This window comes from Cygnus olor, chromosome 5 (genome assembly GCF_009769625.2).
Source record: "Cygnus olor isolate bCygOlo1 chromosome 5, bCygOlo1.pri.v2, whole genome shotgun sequence".
NCBI classification, from domain to species: domain Eukaryota; kingdom Metazoa; phylum Chordata; class Aves; order Anseriformes; family Anatidae; genus Cygnus; species Cygnus olor.
Window position 1 is genome coordinate 35,096,052 of NC_049173.1, and position 16,123 is coordinate 35,112,174.

At 36.2% G+C, this 16,123-nt stretch overlaps 2 protein-coding genes across 5 annotated transcripts in view; one reads left to right on the forward strand and one right to left on the reverse strand.

Moving 5' to 3' along the window:
* The first annotated feature begins 918 nt into the window (after positions 1–918).
* On the forward strand, positions 919–6,789 carry LOC121070353 (photoreceptor outer segment membrane glycoprotein 2). The gene is made up of 3 exons (XM_040557388.1): positions 919–2,095; positions 4,613–4,859; positions 6,318–6,789. The coding sequence occupies exons 1-3, from the start codon at positions 1,515–1,517 to the stop codon at positions 6,582–6,584; spliced, it is 1,095 nt and encodes a 364-aa protein (XP_040413322.1). The 5' UTR covers positions 919–1,514; the 3' UTR covers positions 6,585–6,789.
* Positions 6,790–8,654: 1,865 nt separating this feature from the next.
* UBR1 (ubiquitin protein ligase E3 component n-recognin 1) overlaps positions 8,655–16,123 on the reverse strand; it is a 69,527-nt gene continuing 62,058 nt past the window's right edge. For 3 of the 4 annotated variants that reach the window (XM_040557367.1, XM_040557368.1, XM_040557366.1), the window contains one exon: positions 8,655–15,739. In XM_040557367.1, coding sequence (XP_040413301.1) covers positions 15,598–15,739 — 142 coding nt within the window. In that variant the 3' untranslated portion in view covers positions 8,655–15,597. The remainder of the gene's footprint in view (positions 15,740–16,123) is intronic. The other variant, XR_005820021.1, reaches the window with a different exon arrangement.

The following is a 16,123-nucleotide window of genomic DNA, read 5'->3' on the forward strand; positions in this document are numbered from 1 at the left end:
CTGAGAATGGTAGAGGGATCTATACCAGAATAACTACACAAGACTGACTGTATCAGTGTTTATGAAATTCAGCTTCAAATTTCTTCATGGCTAGAATAATATAACAGGAAGCCTCAAATTTACATCTTCTAAAGTCAAGTGCCTCCTTAGTAGACGATTTTTTAAGTGAAGATAGGCCTGTTTACAAATTTTGTACAAATGTTAAAGCAAAAGACGTTCACCAAGTATGTTTCATTCAGTGTCATTCTCAGTGACACTTAACTACATATATGCCTAACAATTTAAAGGCATTTTGCAAATATATACATACATTTCACAGAAACAAAGAGTGCTGTATACACTAGCCATTGAATGTGAACTGTGTATCAGTAATTTCGCAATAACAGATTCTCTCCGTTGCGTGCTCTGAGACCTGAGTATCAAGAGAAAAAAAAAAAAAAAAAGAAAAAAAACTTATTGCAGCAGCCATCTACAGCTATTTAAGTTCAAGTCATGAACTGCTTAACTGGTGAAGCAATCAAAGCTACTGTCTCCGGGCTTAGCAGACAGGCTGTCAGCTGAATTCTTATGGAGGCTTAATTCTGTACCAGCAGAGCATGATCCTTTTGAACAAGGGATGAAGCATACAATAGAAGAACAGTGTGAAGAAAGTGTCATTTTATCACTTAATCCTGAGGTACTGCAGCATAGTTCTAAATCCACATCATGTGGACTGAAAACGCATAGTCTCTAGCACTAACAGGTTTTATATCTTGGATGTAAAGCAGTTATTAGTTGCTTCTACCTGTGACTTTGATATAACTGGATAGGTGCAAAAGAGAAGTTAGTAGTAGTCTTGCAGAAACCATAATGATACAAAGAAGTAAGATAAAATGTTGGGAAAGATGGTTTCTTAGATTGGCTAATAGCTGGGGAAAATAAGATAGATGATGAAATGTCTAAAAACACACAAGATACTATGTTTCAGGTGCTATTCCCGCCCAGACCCCCTGAAAAAAGTCTTATGTGGTTATGCTGCATTTGCTTGTTCTGCTTAGCAGCTTTTAAACTTAAATATGACCAGGACACATTAGTCTACAAATTATAAATTCCTATAATCGTCAAGAAAATACCAGCAATGAGTAGAAGGGAAAGACAGCAGACTAGCTCGCTTGTAGACATCATAAAATTCGCACAGAAAATTGCTCTTTAGACAAAAGTCCATAGGAGGGCAGAGTTCATTGGTCCTACGGTTCACTTGTTTTTTAATTGCTCTAGTCAGCTCTTAGAATTATTTTTCTAAGAGATTCATGTAGTATGAAACTTAAGCAAGATGTGGAACACACTCATGGCATATCTCAGAGTGCATGAGGCTGTACAGGAAGTTCTATGTAGGCTCTATAAATACTCAGTCAAACAGACAGTAATCTCTCTCTCTCTCCTTCAGATTTCTGCTGCATGCCTTGAACATACGCTCCTAAGCAGATTACGGGCTTTCCTTGACCTACGCTTCTTTTCCTAGTGCTGATCTGACTATGGCTGTCCTCAAAGTAAAATTCACCAAAACTAAGAGGGACAAATTGGCTCAGATCCTATGGATCCTCAACTGGGTTTCTGTAGTGAGTGGGATCATTCTCTTCAGTCTTGGCCTCTTTCTGAAAATAGAGATCAAGAAGCACAACGAAGTGATGGCAAAAGGAGACATTAACTCTGTCCCCAACATGCTGATCTCTGTAGGGGTCATAGCATGTATCATCAACTTCCTGGGTGGCAAAATCTGCTATGACTGCTCAGATGCCAACAAGTTCTCTCGGTGGAAACTAGTTATGCTCCCATACATCATGTGTACCTTCTGTTTTACCTTCTGCATCCTGTTGGGTGCTCTCATGTGCTATACCATGAGGAACGAACTGGAAGAATCTCTCTATCTGGGATTGAGGGATGCTATTAAGTTCTATAAGGACACTGACATACCTGGAAGATGTTTCTTAAAGAAAACAGTGGATATGTTGCAAATTGGATTCCAGTGCTGTGGAAACAATGGCTTTAGAGACTGGTTTGAAGTTCAGTGGGTATCTACTCGTTACCTGAATATGGCTTCCAAGGAAGTTCTGGAGTAAGTATTTACTAGTCTTGATGGAAAATTCTAGGGAAAAAAAACTCCTTCAACACAAATTTGTATTGAACAGAAAGTACGTAACAGAAGTGTCAAAAGAACTTGAGACATATTGACTTTAAAGAGAATACAAAACTGCTTGTTTTCTGCCAGCGGCCAAAAATTCTAGCAGTGTTTTTTCCTCCTTACTAAAATGACATCCCCTGGCTAGAAGACTTCTCTCAAAGATCATTCTGAATGACTGCTAACAGGGCTACCTCAAGAAGAGCTAACGTTTCTGTGATCATAGGCATGTTCAGAAACACACTGGTGTTTTAATTAATGCAACAACTTTTAGTAAATAATAGCAGAAATGACACTTTTTCTAGACCACTAATAGAGTAGTATCCTACTGTAAGTACAAAGGTAAAATATATTACCTTGTATTTCTGTGAGCCACGTAGAAACGGCAATGTTTTCCATGGGTCTTAAACTCATATTTCATTTGCAGGGTCACCTGTGCTCTGCCTTCATTTTGGAAATATACAGTCATTTAATTTTTGCCCCATGCAGACAGAAGACATCATGGAAAAGTATATGAAGGAAATAATTATACTGCAGAATTTCTTTTACTGCATATAAACTAGATGATCCCATCTTGATTGCTAGAATCAATGTTGGTGCTGTGTAACCAAATTATACTATTATTTCCAAAATCTGGTAGTAAAATATTTCATATGAAATCACTGGGATCGAAGTCCAGCTTGTAACATTCTGAAAGGAAGCAGAAGAAAATTTTTCTTGGTTTCATCTTGTACTGTATGTCAATTAGTACTTTGTAGATTAAGAGGCAAAGAAGTTGAAGATTCGTACTTAACTCAAAAGGAATCGCTCCAAAACTGAGCTTTTCACCTTCCTTCATAATCCTTTCCCTCTCCTCTTTTATTTCTGCATTACCAACACCACAGCGTCACAAGAAATTGAGTCAGTCAATGGAAATGGCACTAGGATGAAGCAGTTTACAGCAGCACAATCCTATCATTCCTTTAGTTAGATAAAAAACATTTTTTTTTATATAGTCTCATAAGCAAGTTCAGCTTTACAATGCCATATCTGAATTACAGCAATGTGGTTAATGTCTCGCTCCCTCAGCTTTTGTTACTGAGCTCTTCCCTTCTAACAATATCAAGACTACTTTACTTAGTTTGCTACATGTAGAGGAAATAAAAGAGCAAGGGGGACATAACCAAAGTCTGGAAACCGTTACTGTTTTCAGTAAAAAGAAGTTTCTTCAGTATCACATATATGGCAGGAAGGAAAAAAAAAAGTATACAGGGCATTTTGCTAGACTAGGTAAAAGCTTCCCTTTCACAAGTTGCCTGCCTTCCTTTTCTCCCTCTGTAAGGTTTCTTTTCTCCACCCGCATTTTGGCCTTCTCTTCTGTACCTCTCTGGCTCCCCTTGTTTCCTTACCAGTAAGTCATTTTGCCTATGCCAGTTACACTGCTTGCACACTTAATTCTGCTTTCTGTGGACTACATGGGCTCTTTTGTATTTTTTTTTCCTCCAGTTGTTGTTACCAGGCCACAAAGTGAAGAGCTAGACATTAAAAAACGGAGGAACTAATGCCTAACTTTCTCCTAAGTGGAAAACAGCAGATAATCTTTATTTATTTAGAAATATCTTTGAGGAAAATATTATTGACATAAAATTATACCAAACAAAAATGAGAGAGAAAAGGCCCACAGCAATAAAGTGAAGGTGATTATTCTGCCACCTCAGGACAGCCACAAATTCTGATATTCTTTTCAGCCTATATTTCTTTTGAAAGATACATTTAGTCCCCAAATGCTGGAGGACCACTGGACCACAGTGACCACTGCTTCTTGTTTACCTGAACAGCTTCTGTGATGCCTTCCTTCCCTTTGATTTAGGATATCTGTATGAAAAAAGGAAAATAAGACTAACAACTGAGGATGTCTTGCAAAACATTAAAAACTCTATTAGCAAATAGTGAAAGCTGGATATCTGGGATTAGGTTGTCTTTCATATATTCTAGCCAGTGGACAATTTCTAGTGATTCCTATGGCATGTATAGTTGTTCTTGCATTAGCTTCTCTTTAGAAAAGCTTGCATTCAGAATCAATCCAGAAGTAAAGACACAGGGTTTCAAGGATCATAACTTCCATTAGTGTTTTGCCACAACAGACAAATTCTAAAATTGTCTTTAATATTCTCAGTGCAAAAATGTCTAAAAAGACATCATCTCCATGAACACCAAATCTGCAACTTACACATACAATACCAAAAATCATGAGACACTACACTGATCCCACACATAAAAATACTGCAAATGAAAAATATAGTTTTCCTACAGTGAGCAACATTTCCAGTTGCAAATATATTCTCATTTTCCTTCTGTTACATTGGAGAGGCCCACATTGCAGCAGACTTTCATTACATCCTTTTAGAAAAAATATGGACACATTCTGCTGCTGCTACCAGATTTATAATGCCCAAACTTTCTATCCTGTTGCAGCCGTCTGAAGAGTAATGTTGATGGGAAGTTCTTGGTGGATGGAGTACCCTTCAGCTGCTGCAATCCAAGTTCCCCACGGCCCTGTATCCAGTACCAGCTGACAAACAACAGTGCTCACTACAATTACAATTTCCTGACAGAGGAGCTCAATATCTGGGTGAAGGGGTGCAGAGAGGCCCTGCTGGATTACTATACAGCTATTATGAGATCCATTGGTATTGCAGCATTGCTTATTTGGTTGTTTGAGGTAAGTTTTATAAAACGGTCTGTGTCAGATACATCCAACATGCTTGCTCTCTGGGATGGGAAATAACTATGGTGTAATGTATGGCGAGTGTGAGAAGCAGCTTGGTATCTAGAACAAGTCCATCAGCACTTCAGGAGTGTTGCAGGACTTTCTCTAGTACAGACAGCTTTCTCAAAGCCCAGAGCAGAAGCAAGTCTCATTGAAGATGAGAACTATTAGAAATTATTAACATGATTCTGTATGTTTACAGAGCTTTTTTCAACAGACTATGGCACATTCACTTCCCTGAAGCACTTACAGGACCAGATGAAGGGTAACACATGCAGTAATGCAACAGCAAGGAAATTAGGTGGAAGGTATAAGGTTGTTTTGAGGCAGTTTTAGGAAAGAATATCAGAAATGTGAGGCAGGCCTTTGGTGAATACATGAATTTTATTTACAGTAAAAATTAAGCATAGATATTAACATCTCAAAGCCTCCTTTCTATATTACATTGCTTTACCATATAAACAGTACTTGCAAACATGGGATACATTTTAGATACAGATCGATTGCTTATTATGCAGTCCAGATTAGCATATCACAAGCAAGCATACACACCTTCAAAGGTGCAGTCTGTCTACTGACACCTGTAAAAAAAAAAAAAAGCTGTCTGGATATTGTCATCTGCATGCAGATAACCCCAATAGTATAGGCTAAAATACTGTTTCTTCTATTTTTAATCATAGTTAGATTTTCCTGATTATTACTCTATTGCATAAATATTAACGCTATTTAAAATAGTTTGCCACAATAGTCGTTAGGCAGTGCTAGATTGGGTGGTGATGGCAAAAACAACAGATTTTGGCAGCACAGGAAAAAGCCGCAAGCCTGCTCTCTGTTCTCCTTTCAGTGTTGACAAGCTGAGCACACTGAAAGTGCAGCTTTTCCCTAAACTTATACTTGAGCCGCTTCTGTAGGCCGTCCTTCTTCATTTATGCATCAGCATGTATGACATATACAGCTTACACAGGAATGATTGAAAACCTTCAAGGCAATACTGATTTAACGAAGGTCAGTGGAATAAGTTCCATAGAAATGAGCAGACAAGTTTTTGGTTTTTGTTACACCTCCCCTCCGTAATCATTGATGGCTCCATTAAGCGATCATTCATTTTACGATTAGCCTCTGAGCCTGCAGTGTACCCATGTAATTCTAGGTATTTATGCACTAATAACATGCAAGTGGGAATGGTACCTGAAGAATGGAAAAAAAAAAACAAAATCTCTGCGTGGTATTTTTCATTCTAAAACATGTAATTAACTGGGAGATTGGTTAGCTCTAACACTGGGATAAAGAATGTATTTATTTTACTCAATATTAAATAATAGGCCTGTAAATAAACAAGTCAGAAAGCAAACAGTGGTAGGATTGAGGCTGTAATTTAAGCTCTGTTTAACCACTAATCTTTTCTTACAGCTCTCCGTGCTTACTGGTGTCCGGTACCTACAAACAGCAATGAAGAATGTTCTTTTGCTAGGAGACCTGGACGGTGAATCAGATGGTTGGTTACTAGAAAACAGTTTTGTGGAAACGGCCAAATACAACATCAATATCATTAAGAACCTTGGCAAAGCCAACCAGATCTCCACTGTCTCAGGCCTGAATGATCCCAACATTGATGTTCAAAACAGGAACTGTGGCAAAAACAATGTTGCAACAAAATCTATCCCTGCAGCTAGCTAGACAATCCATTCAGAGAAATCATGTCACAAGTGTTGCTTTGCTGTATTACAATCTTTGACACCAGATTTTTTTTACTTGTGGGGAAGAAAGAAAAAGTGGTATGACAACTGACCAGAAGATAAACTGGTCATAGGAACAAAATATTGATACTTCTTTGGCCAGATGTATTTTCACTCTTGTGAAATCCAATTTTCATACCTGCACAACAGAATCTTTTGAAATTTTCCCACTTTGTCTCTTCCGACTTACATATTTCTGTCATCTGAACATGTCAGAATAAGGATTATACACAAAAAGACTATCAGCTTGGATATCAGACTGTTCCATATAGGACTGGTCTACTTTATATCAACAAAGTTTGTCATTATTGACACATCTATTGAAATCCCAGCAGCAGGGAAATTTCAAAAGAAATTACTACATTGGATAAAAAGAGATCTTTGAGAAAAGCAAAAACTGTAAAAAGAAAACTTTTTAAAAGTTTATATTAGGATACAAATATATGTATGTTGTTGCCCTTCTAAAAACTTAATAGCTAAGTGAAATTGATTTGAAGCCAATTTAAGTTAGTTAGTAGAGAGTGTATTTGACTTTTTTTTTTAATGAAGTACCTCTTCCTTTTTCCCTATAGCTTAGAGAAAGCCAGCTGCCATACATCTCCTGAAAGCCAATGGGTGCTTCTAAGAGAGCTAGTTCCCTCTGCTCAAGAAAACTAATTGACAGCTCATGCTAAGTTTATTAAAATTATAAGTACAATGTGATAACACACATTTAAAAACAAGCAAATACCCGATATAAAACAAATACCAATGATCCCCGATGTTAAAAGAGCTCAGTTTCAAAAGTAGTTACATAGACCCACAGGCTCGTATACAGGAGATTATTTGGAACCTTTGGAACCAACAAAGAAAGACAGACCGAGAGCTCTCCCATCATGTTCCAAGGATAGCGCTCAAAGTTTTTTTGTCAATGTATGCAGCTAAAGCATTTCTATACTTGTAGTTGCAGGATAACATATGACTAATTCATCATTAATAGTATGATTGTAAGCAGAAAAACATACAGATACAGAACAGAGGATAGAAGACCATATAAAAAATATTTCCTGTTAACTGTTGTGAATAATACATTGCCTGAATATAACTTTGGAAAGCTCATGCATTCTTTGTATATAATCAAGTAAAAGGAGTTATCCTGTCACAGTGATACTCAAAGCAGAACTACTCTGCTTTTGCAATCACACAAAAATTGCAGTAAAAATTCCTTTACCTGTCCAAACGTTGTCGTTTTCTGTGACACTAGAATAATACTTTAAGAATATATTGTAAATAAATTGCTTGATGGAAAAGTCTATACTGTAAGTCAAGCAGGCTATTTGCATGATTGTAATGCCAAATGCAATCACATCACTGCTAAGAAAAAATTAGGCCTATATTTAAGTTTGTTAAAAATAAAAATGGACAGATGGGTTTTGTCTGCAGTAGCAACCCATAGCAAAGGTTTTGCAAAAGGCACATGAGAAGCAAGACCATTAGAAAATAGTTCTTTGCCTGTCTCCCAACTTCCTGGAAACAGCAGTTTGTGAACTCAGTTTGACAAAGATTGTATTTCTATCAATGTGTTTTAAAAGCTCTCTACAGACTTTTTTCTTATGAATTCATATAGCTTTTTTTTTTTTTAACCCATTCGTAGTTTTGATATCCAAAATACATCAATGAGCTTGAAATTTTAATTTCATACAATTTGATTCTGCATCTCTTGAAGAAGTGCTTATCTTTGCTTATTGACTCCCTGACAACTTAATCAGGTATCCCCTAATTCTTGCTGTAAGATGCAACCAATAGTCATTCTGTATTTTTTCCCTCCATGCCATTCCTGATTTTACTATCCTCTAATGTCATCTACCTTGGTTCTACCTTTCTAAGTGAAAGAAGCTGATACTTAATCTTTATTCTATGGAAATTATTATCTTTGATAGTTTTTGTAACTCTTCTCCATTAATTATTTTTAAATGAGTAACACTGCATGTGTAGAACTGGGGATGTTATGAATTAAATAGGTCTTCTGTCCTTTTCCTAATATTTCCCATTATTTCTTACTTTTTTTTTTTGACTGTTTGAGCACTGAGATAGTATTTTTATGGACAGTTCTGTGAAAACGTTAAGAGAATTTTGATACTAGTATAAAGCCCTATTGTGAGATGTCAGTTTTTGCATAAGCTGGTGTATGACTCCTTCAACTATTTCCGAGAGCCAAAAATATTTCCGCACCAGTATGTTGTGTTGTTTCTAAGTCTACCTAATGTCCTTAGGCTCGATCCCGACTCCCTTTCTTTCCTTCTTTCCTTCCTATCCTTCAATGTGATAATAGCAAAATTTCAAAGAGCTATATTGTAAGATTATTGTGGGTTTTTTTGTTTGTTTGTTTTTCTGTCTTTTATTTCTCATTCAACTAAGAGAAACCTATTTGTCTCATGTTCTAAAAAGAACATTCTTTGTCTCATGTTCTTTTTAGAACTCCTGTTTCTTTCTAGACCATGAAAGAAAATCAATGTCAGTGGATCTGGGAAATGCAATCCAAAAGGAAGCAGGTGTGGTCTCCTGTTGCTGCAGAACACTGAGCACAACAGTTTCCTGAGCCTTACTAGAAGCACTAACATTAACTGATACAATACTGGAAAAGAATGAACATAGAAAATTTCAGTACTTTGAGGGACCACAAGAAAAGGCAGTCATATTAGACAGACTGCAAATTAGACAGACTTTTCAATGGAAGACGATAAAAATGCATTTATTTTTTTTTTCAGATCAGCAAAGTGCCACATGCTTCAGTCAATAGCAGTCATTTCCTTAGTACGATTTCAGTCCATCTACATTTGGAAAAACAGCTCTAGACTGCTTAATAAACAAATGGTGTAAGATAATCAGAAGTAGCTCAGAGAAGAAAAAAGGAAAACAAATGAGATTTGTTTTCTTTAGGAAAAATTGAATCAAGAAGACTAGGTAGGAATAAAAAAATAAAATGCTTTAAAAATAAAGTGAGAAATGGTTCAGCTTGATGAAAATAGTTTTAAGACAGGAAATAAAAGCATGATGTTTTTAGATAATACTTTGTATTTTAGGAAAATTTTCCTGATGGCAAAACACATTTACCTGTAGAAGCAGATGAAACTCGACATCCTGTGCCATTTAAAATCTCTCTAGATTATCTATTTAGCTTGCAGAATTATAACAGCTGTGAGCTTACTCTTTTGATAACTCTCTAGTGGAGGTCCCTATTTGTCAAGAACCTGCTCTGAAAAATAGATTCATAAGAAGAGGGAATTGAAATGATTATCCAAACTGAGTATCTCTATAAAATAACACAGAAATTTAATGCAGCAAGTGCTGTAACACATTAGCAAGAACAGCAGTGGAATAAATACCTGGCTACACATCTCCCCTGGTCCACACACTTCATTTACTTTCATATGAAGAGGACACATTTTACTATAACAAACTAAGTAATATTTGCTACATTAACCTTTCTCTCTCAGACAACTGCAAAAGCTAATGAAATGACTGGCTGTGTGAAAATTTATGGAATTAACTGAGTATCAGGATATATTTCACAGGGAACAGTTGCTGTCTTGATTATTACTAGTAATTACTTCGACATTAGATTGCTCATTTCTATGCTGCATAGGCATTTAGAGTCCATGGACATAGATATATTATGAAAGGATGACAGCTCATTTCACAGTACTGAGGACAAATTAAATCTATCAATTTGAAAATCTCAGCAATATTGACTGATTATTGTTACTTTAATATAAGTGCTAAAATAAATGCTTTCTTCTTTGCCTTGTATGTATCAGTTTCCTCAGCGAAAGTGCATGCTAAATCTCTAACTTGCTTTATAGCACCTGTCACAATCATTTGGGTTTCCTGGAGTGTTTAACATTACAGCAACTGTATCCAGAAAACAAACTCAGGTAGCAGCACAGACTCTATAAGCTGCAGAGAATTAAAGACAAAGACAAAGATGGCATTAGCAAGCAAAGCCTGTAAGCCGAGGCATCTGCTCAGATACAGAAATAAATACGATTTGTGGGACACATCCTATTTGTTATTAATGCTTATTCCAGTCAGAAATAATCACAATTCATTTGTGCAACAAGCTCCAGCCATTTCCAGAGCAAGGAACTCACCTCTATATAAAACGATCTTCTTTATGAATTTCTTCATAAGAAATATGTTCAGTTTCCGGTGAAGACACTATGACAGTTCCTGTAGAAATTTGCAGTTAAGATGCTCCCTTAAAGCTTTGATTATCAGTGAAGACACTTGCTTTACATTGATCATAAAAAATATGATTAATATAGGAATGCAGCACATTTAGAATTTCATTTGTATCAAAATAAATGAAAAAAACAGTACATTTCCTTAGAAGCTGGAATCCTCCCTTCTGCAAAATGATTTTTTAACTGGTATATGGATCATACTGTTGTCTACAACACAACTCATGATATTTAAACTCTGACAAATCATTTGGTACACATTTCCTGCTATCAGTTTCCCGCTATGGCAACAGTTTAGACTCTGCATAGGGTAGTCTGTAGTTTAGAAAAGAATCATAGAGGCATGAAGCTCATGTAACCTATGTAGAGTCCTTATTTGCTATGAAGAGACTATCACTTAAATGGATGCTCTTGTCCTGCTCTGCTCCTGCATGCCAAGTAACAGAGGTAGACTGCCTGGAGTCACACTGTTGTGCACAGTCTGTCTGGGTAAATCCAACTGCCCAGGGAAGTTCTGTGTAAGTCTGAATAGGGAAAATAAATACTCCTAGATCATTTTTCAGTATCACAAGACAGAAATACTTAGGTTTTGCAACTTTTAGTAAAAGCATGACTCACAGAAAGAAAAAGTGGATGAAAGAAGTTTGGAGTCTTTTTTTTTTTTTAAATCATCTATGATGGATTTCTCAAGCTGACACAGTATACTCAGCAAAACCTCCAAGCAGAAGTTAAGGTGGATTGGGATGGTCTTTCTCCAAGCAGTAGACTGTCTCAATACCCGTACCTAAAGAGGCTACTACTGCATTTCAGGTATTTTTATGAGCATGGAGACGTTATATTCTGTAGTTTGCTGAAAAAGCCCAGCCACAGCTCCTCACAAATAAACCAAGGACTTGAAATATTCATCAAATCCACAGCCCCAGTACCTACTTCAAAATGTGTTATGCAGGCTCATTCATTCAAACATGAATCCCAGACACCTCTGAAGTCTGATAGATTCTAAGTTGTTTGACAACCTGTAGTTAAATTACACAAACTATAGTCTTGTTTTTCTTGGCACTATACTCAAGAGCAAATCATATAAAAAACAGTAAACTCAACTTTTGATATTTCAATTTAACTTTATACCTGGCCTCTCCTCTTACTCACCACTGCAATAAACAATGCATATAATCCCTCTAAGTTTCCACTTGCCCTCTCTTGCAACATTCCGTGACAGCTCCTCTTTAATCTACACTTTCAACAATACAATATGAGCTTAGAGATTATGTAGCTAGGACTAGAAATGACTGGATTTGAGAGACTTATATAGGAGTCCATTTTCATTGTTGTCCATTTGTTTTCTGCATCAAAAAAAAAACTTAGGCTCTGCCTGCAAAACACGAATAAAAATTAATTTATTAAGTTTATTAAGATTGTGCCACAGAAACAAAACAACTTTCATCTCTGATGAAAGCGCACAATGGCCAAAATCTTCCTACATATAATTTTAATAGTTCTCTTAATTCTCTAAGAATCTCTTAGAGGAAATGGTGCTGTGGCTTTTTTCCTTTTTTTTTTCCCATAACTAATGGGCTTCTTGTTCTAATGTTTTTCAGAACACTTTTGCTAGTAGACTTTAATCTACCTACCTTTGAGCTTTTCAGGAGTTAGTTCCTAAAAATTAAGAATATGCACAGAGAGCAACACTATTAACACTCAAACACTGCAAGCTTAGTGGTGCCTGAAGCTACAACAAAAGCGATGCCAGCCAGCAGCTTCTAAAATACAGAATTAGCCAGTACTTCTTACCTTTTTGTATATAAGATTTTGTCTGTCTGTGTAGCACTGGACTAAAAGTTTTTCCTCCATATGTATCACACAGAACATTAGACAAAATACAAAATTCTACTTTCAAGAGGTTAAGTATCTGCCAGACTATACAGCAAGTTCTTCTTTGAGAAGCTATGAAACCAGAATCACTAACTAATCAGTAAAAGGACATCTGAATATTGCATTACATACTTAAGACTTCTTTGAAAAACAGAGATAGACACTGCAGGAGGCTGCATCTTTGAAATACTAGGACAAGTTTCAAGTGGAATATTTATTTAAATAAGAAAAATCATGCCACCAGTACTCACTGGTACAATGATGATATGGACTACAGCGATAACTCGTATGGTTTTCCTAGTCATTTATTAACTCTTCCCTTTTTCCATGCTGACAGACCCTGATATAACGCTCCTGTTAGATAAGCTGTGAAGTGTCAAAGTGCCTCCAAATAAAAATTGAATAATCTAAGAGAAGTTACTTTATTTCCTTTTTTAAATATACATATACAAGATATTTTATTTCAAAAGCACAAGAACATTATACAAGTTTCAAATTTACATTTTTGCAATTAAAGATACCAGTATGTGCATTATCAAATTTCTTCTGTCAGCTTGGATGGAACGGAAATCAGTGGCGTAAGCATCTTGCGATCACTAAATACAGATTATACTCACAGTGAACAAAACTGCATAGTAATTTATGAAATGAAAGATGACCACACTAGTCAGTGAATGGTACGGGAGCACATTTGCTCATTAGTATGTGCAAACATACAGAGAAATGCAACTTTGTCCCTTCTTCTCTCACTTCTTCAGATATAAAGATATTTCTAGAGCTTTAAACAGGAGCTCACCTGATCAAACCAGCTCGTGTCCTTATAAATATATTATAGTTCAGACAGAAATCAAAGTAAGAGTGATCTCACTACATATATATCAGAATTTTTGTATCAGTGAAGTGCAAGGTAACTGAAAGTTTTTGATAAATGAAAAGGTAAATAGAGGGAAAAAAGTGAATACAGTTTTGGTATCAATGAGACATACATTTTCTAGTTTTAAAACGTTTTTCTTGGTAAGAAGTGTTTTGATGACCTTAGAAATCTCCAGTGCATGCAAGTCTTCATCACAACTGCTTTTCTAAATTCACTATGTGTACAGAACTGATGTTTGTCTTTAAAGAGTTGTATACTCAGGTTTTAAAAAAAAAAAAAAAAAAAAATCAATATAAGGAGAATGGTCCTAACTGCAACAAAACAAAACCTGGAAAACATACCGAAGCCAACTATTTGTATCACCAGGGAAGGATTATAGAGGAAGTTTTTCTTAACAAGTATTTGAAATCAGAACAATGTTCAAGTCCATCTGTATTCCCATTTTCAGATGAGTTCTGGTACTGTTCAGTGCACTCACACGTACTCTAAAAGCTTTAGAAACAAGGAGAACAGCTATATTTATATCCAAATCATTATTTGTGATTCTACTCTCGTCTACCCAGTAAGAAAAAATCACAAAGACAGATTCTCAGATATCAATTTGAAAACCTCCCCTTGTGAGCCTTATTAACATGACACAAAAAAAATCCAAATAGCAAAGGGAGGGGAAATTTAGAGTACTGACAACTTCAAGCTTTGACACAAATGGGATATCCTGGGAAAGCATTTATACTCATTGCCTTACAAATTCCCTCATGTATATTATAGTTGAAATTCAGAAAACGAAATTCAGAAAACAGAACAACGAACATTTAGAACTGAAACACAATCACACAGCATTGAGAGAGTTCAATCACAATGTATTACTAACTACCAAAGGGAAAAGGGACAACTTAGCCACCTTCTTTTTCTTTTCTGCTCTAACTAGCACTGAACCACTGAACATGACCCCCAAAACACATTTTCATTTATGCAGATAGGACTCCAATTGTGACAGAGTATGAAAGGTGGTAAATTCCCCAAACATGGACAAACAAACTTATTCCCAGTTCTAAAACTTGCTGGTTTAGGGCCTTGATTTTAGACTAGCGATAGCTTTGAAGATTGTTTAGTCTGTTGAAGTCTCTGGCTCCTGTATAACTTGCAGAGATATACTACAACTATCTAACAATATTTTCCTGTTTGGCTCTCAGGGAAAACCTCAGGGGACAAACTAAAAGTAGTAAAACTAACCACAACCTAACCAAACAGCGTAGCTCTAACCTCTTCGGATTTACAACATTAATAGAGGACAAATTCATTAGATAAAGTGCAGTTCTGGCAATGCGAAAAGCACAGACTTTATTTTTTGATGCAACAAGCAAGATGGTAATTCCCCCATGCACTTTCTATGCACACTTCTCCTTTAAAGAGTTTATTAAGGAAAACTCTTCATTAAATCCCAGGATATAGCAGAATGCAGACTTTTTCTGCACAACTTCATGTTTGCTGTACCTGTTGCTACAGACTACTACAGACCTGGCACCACCTTCCACCCCAATATTATGCCACAGATCTTGACCTATTAAAAAGTTCCAGTAAGCTTGGAAAAAGAACACAAAGAAAGTAAAGCAACTTTTTCCTTAACAATATCATTTAAGTATAGTCTTGAGGCAAGAAAAAAATGTGTGTGCCCTGAAGCACAGGATTTGGGAAGGTGTCCTCATCAAAATATGTGAAACAATTACAACTTGTCAGAGTGGAAATATTTCTGGACCTGAATGTTCAAATAATAATTATACAAGGTGGCTTTCCTTTTTTGGGAAAAAAAGAGCAAGACATATGACATGAAATTCTGTTTCAATGTATCAGTACTACATCAAACCTAGAGAATCCACAGGTTGTGTCTGAACTACAGTATCCACTTTAGAGTAGATTATTTACTGCCACTCTCCTTTCCTTTTCCAAAGCACTGCCAAAGGTAAGAGATTTCCCTAAAATCAGGAGACTCAAAGCAGTTGCCAATTGAATCCAAAGAAGATCTGGTTTGTTTCTTGGCTCCTGGCAATCTCCTCTATGATACAGTGTTGCTGCCATAGCAGATGGAGCTTCCGGTAACGTTCCCGACATAGGTGCAGGGGATTGCCTCTTCTTCATAGAAGGAAAGGGAGAATATACAAATAAGCATATCAGAATATCAAGTGACAAACTATTCCAGTAATAGTCTAGCATTAATGGTATTGACAATAGACAGTAAAAATTAAATTGTATGAACAGAAACTCCAACAGGTCTACTGGAAAAAAAAATTCACATACAACAAACAGTGACTGTCATTTCCAAGATGACATTTTAGCAATGGCAGTTGCAAATTTCCGATTAAAAGTATAAGAAGTATTCTTGTGAAAATTAAGAAAATTTAACAGAACCAAGTAGATTTTTCCACTACTAATGACCCATTCCTGACTAGAAACTGTCATCAGGATTTTGAAGTTAAACAAATTCACCAGACAAAGATACGTATTTGTGCTCCACAT

Coding starts and splice junctions, on each gene's coding strand:
- LOC121070353 (XM_040557388.1), top strand. CDS start 1,515: ATGGCTGTCCTCAAAGTAAAATTCACCAAAACTAAGAGGGACAAATTG. Junction 2,096..4,612: donor GCTTCCAAGGAAGTTCTGGA/GTAAGTATTTAC, acceptor ATCCTGTTGCAG/CCGTCTGAAGAGTAATGTTG. Junction 4,860..6,317: donor TGCTTATTTGGTTGTTTGAG/GTAAGTTTTATA, acceptor CTTTTCTTACAG/CTCTCCGTGCTTACTGGTGT.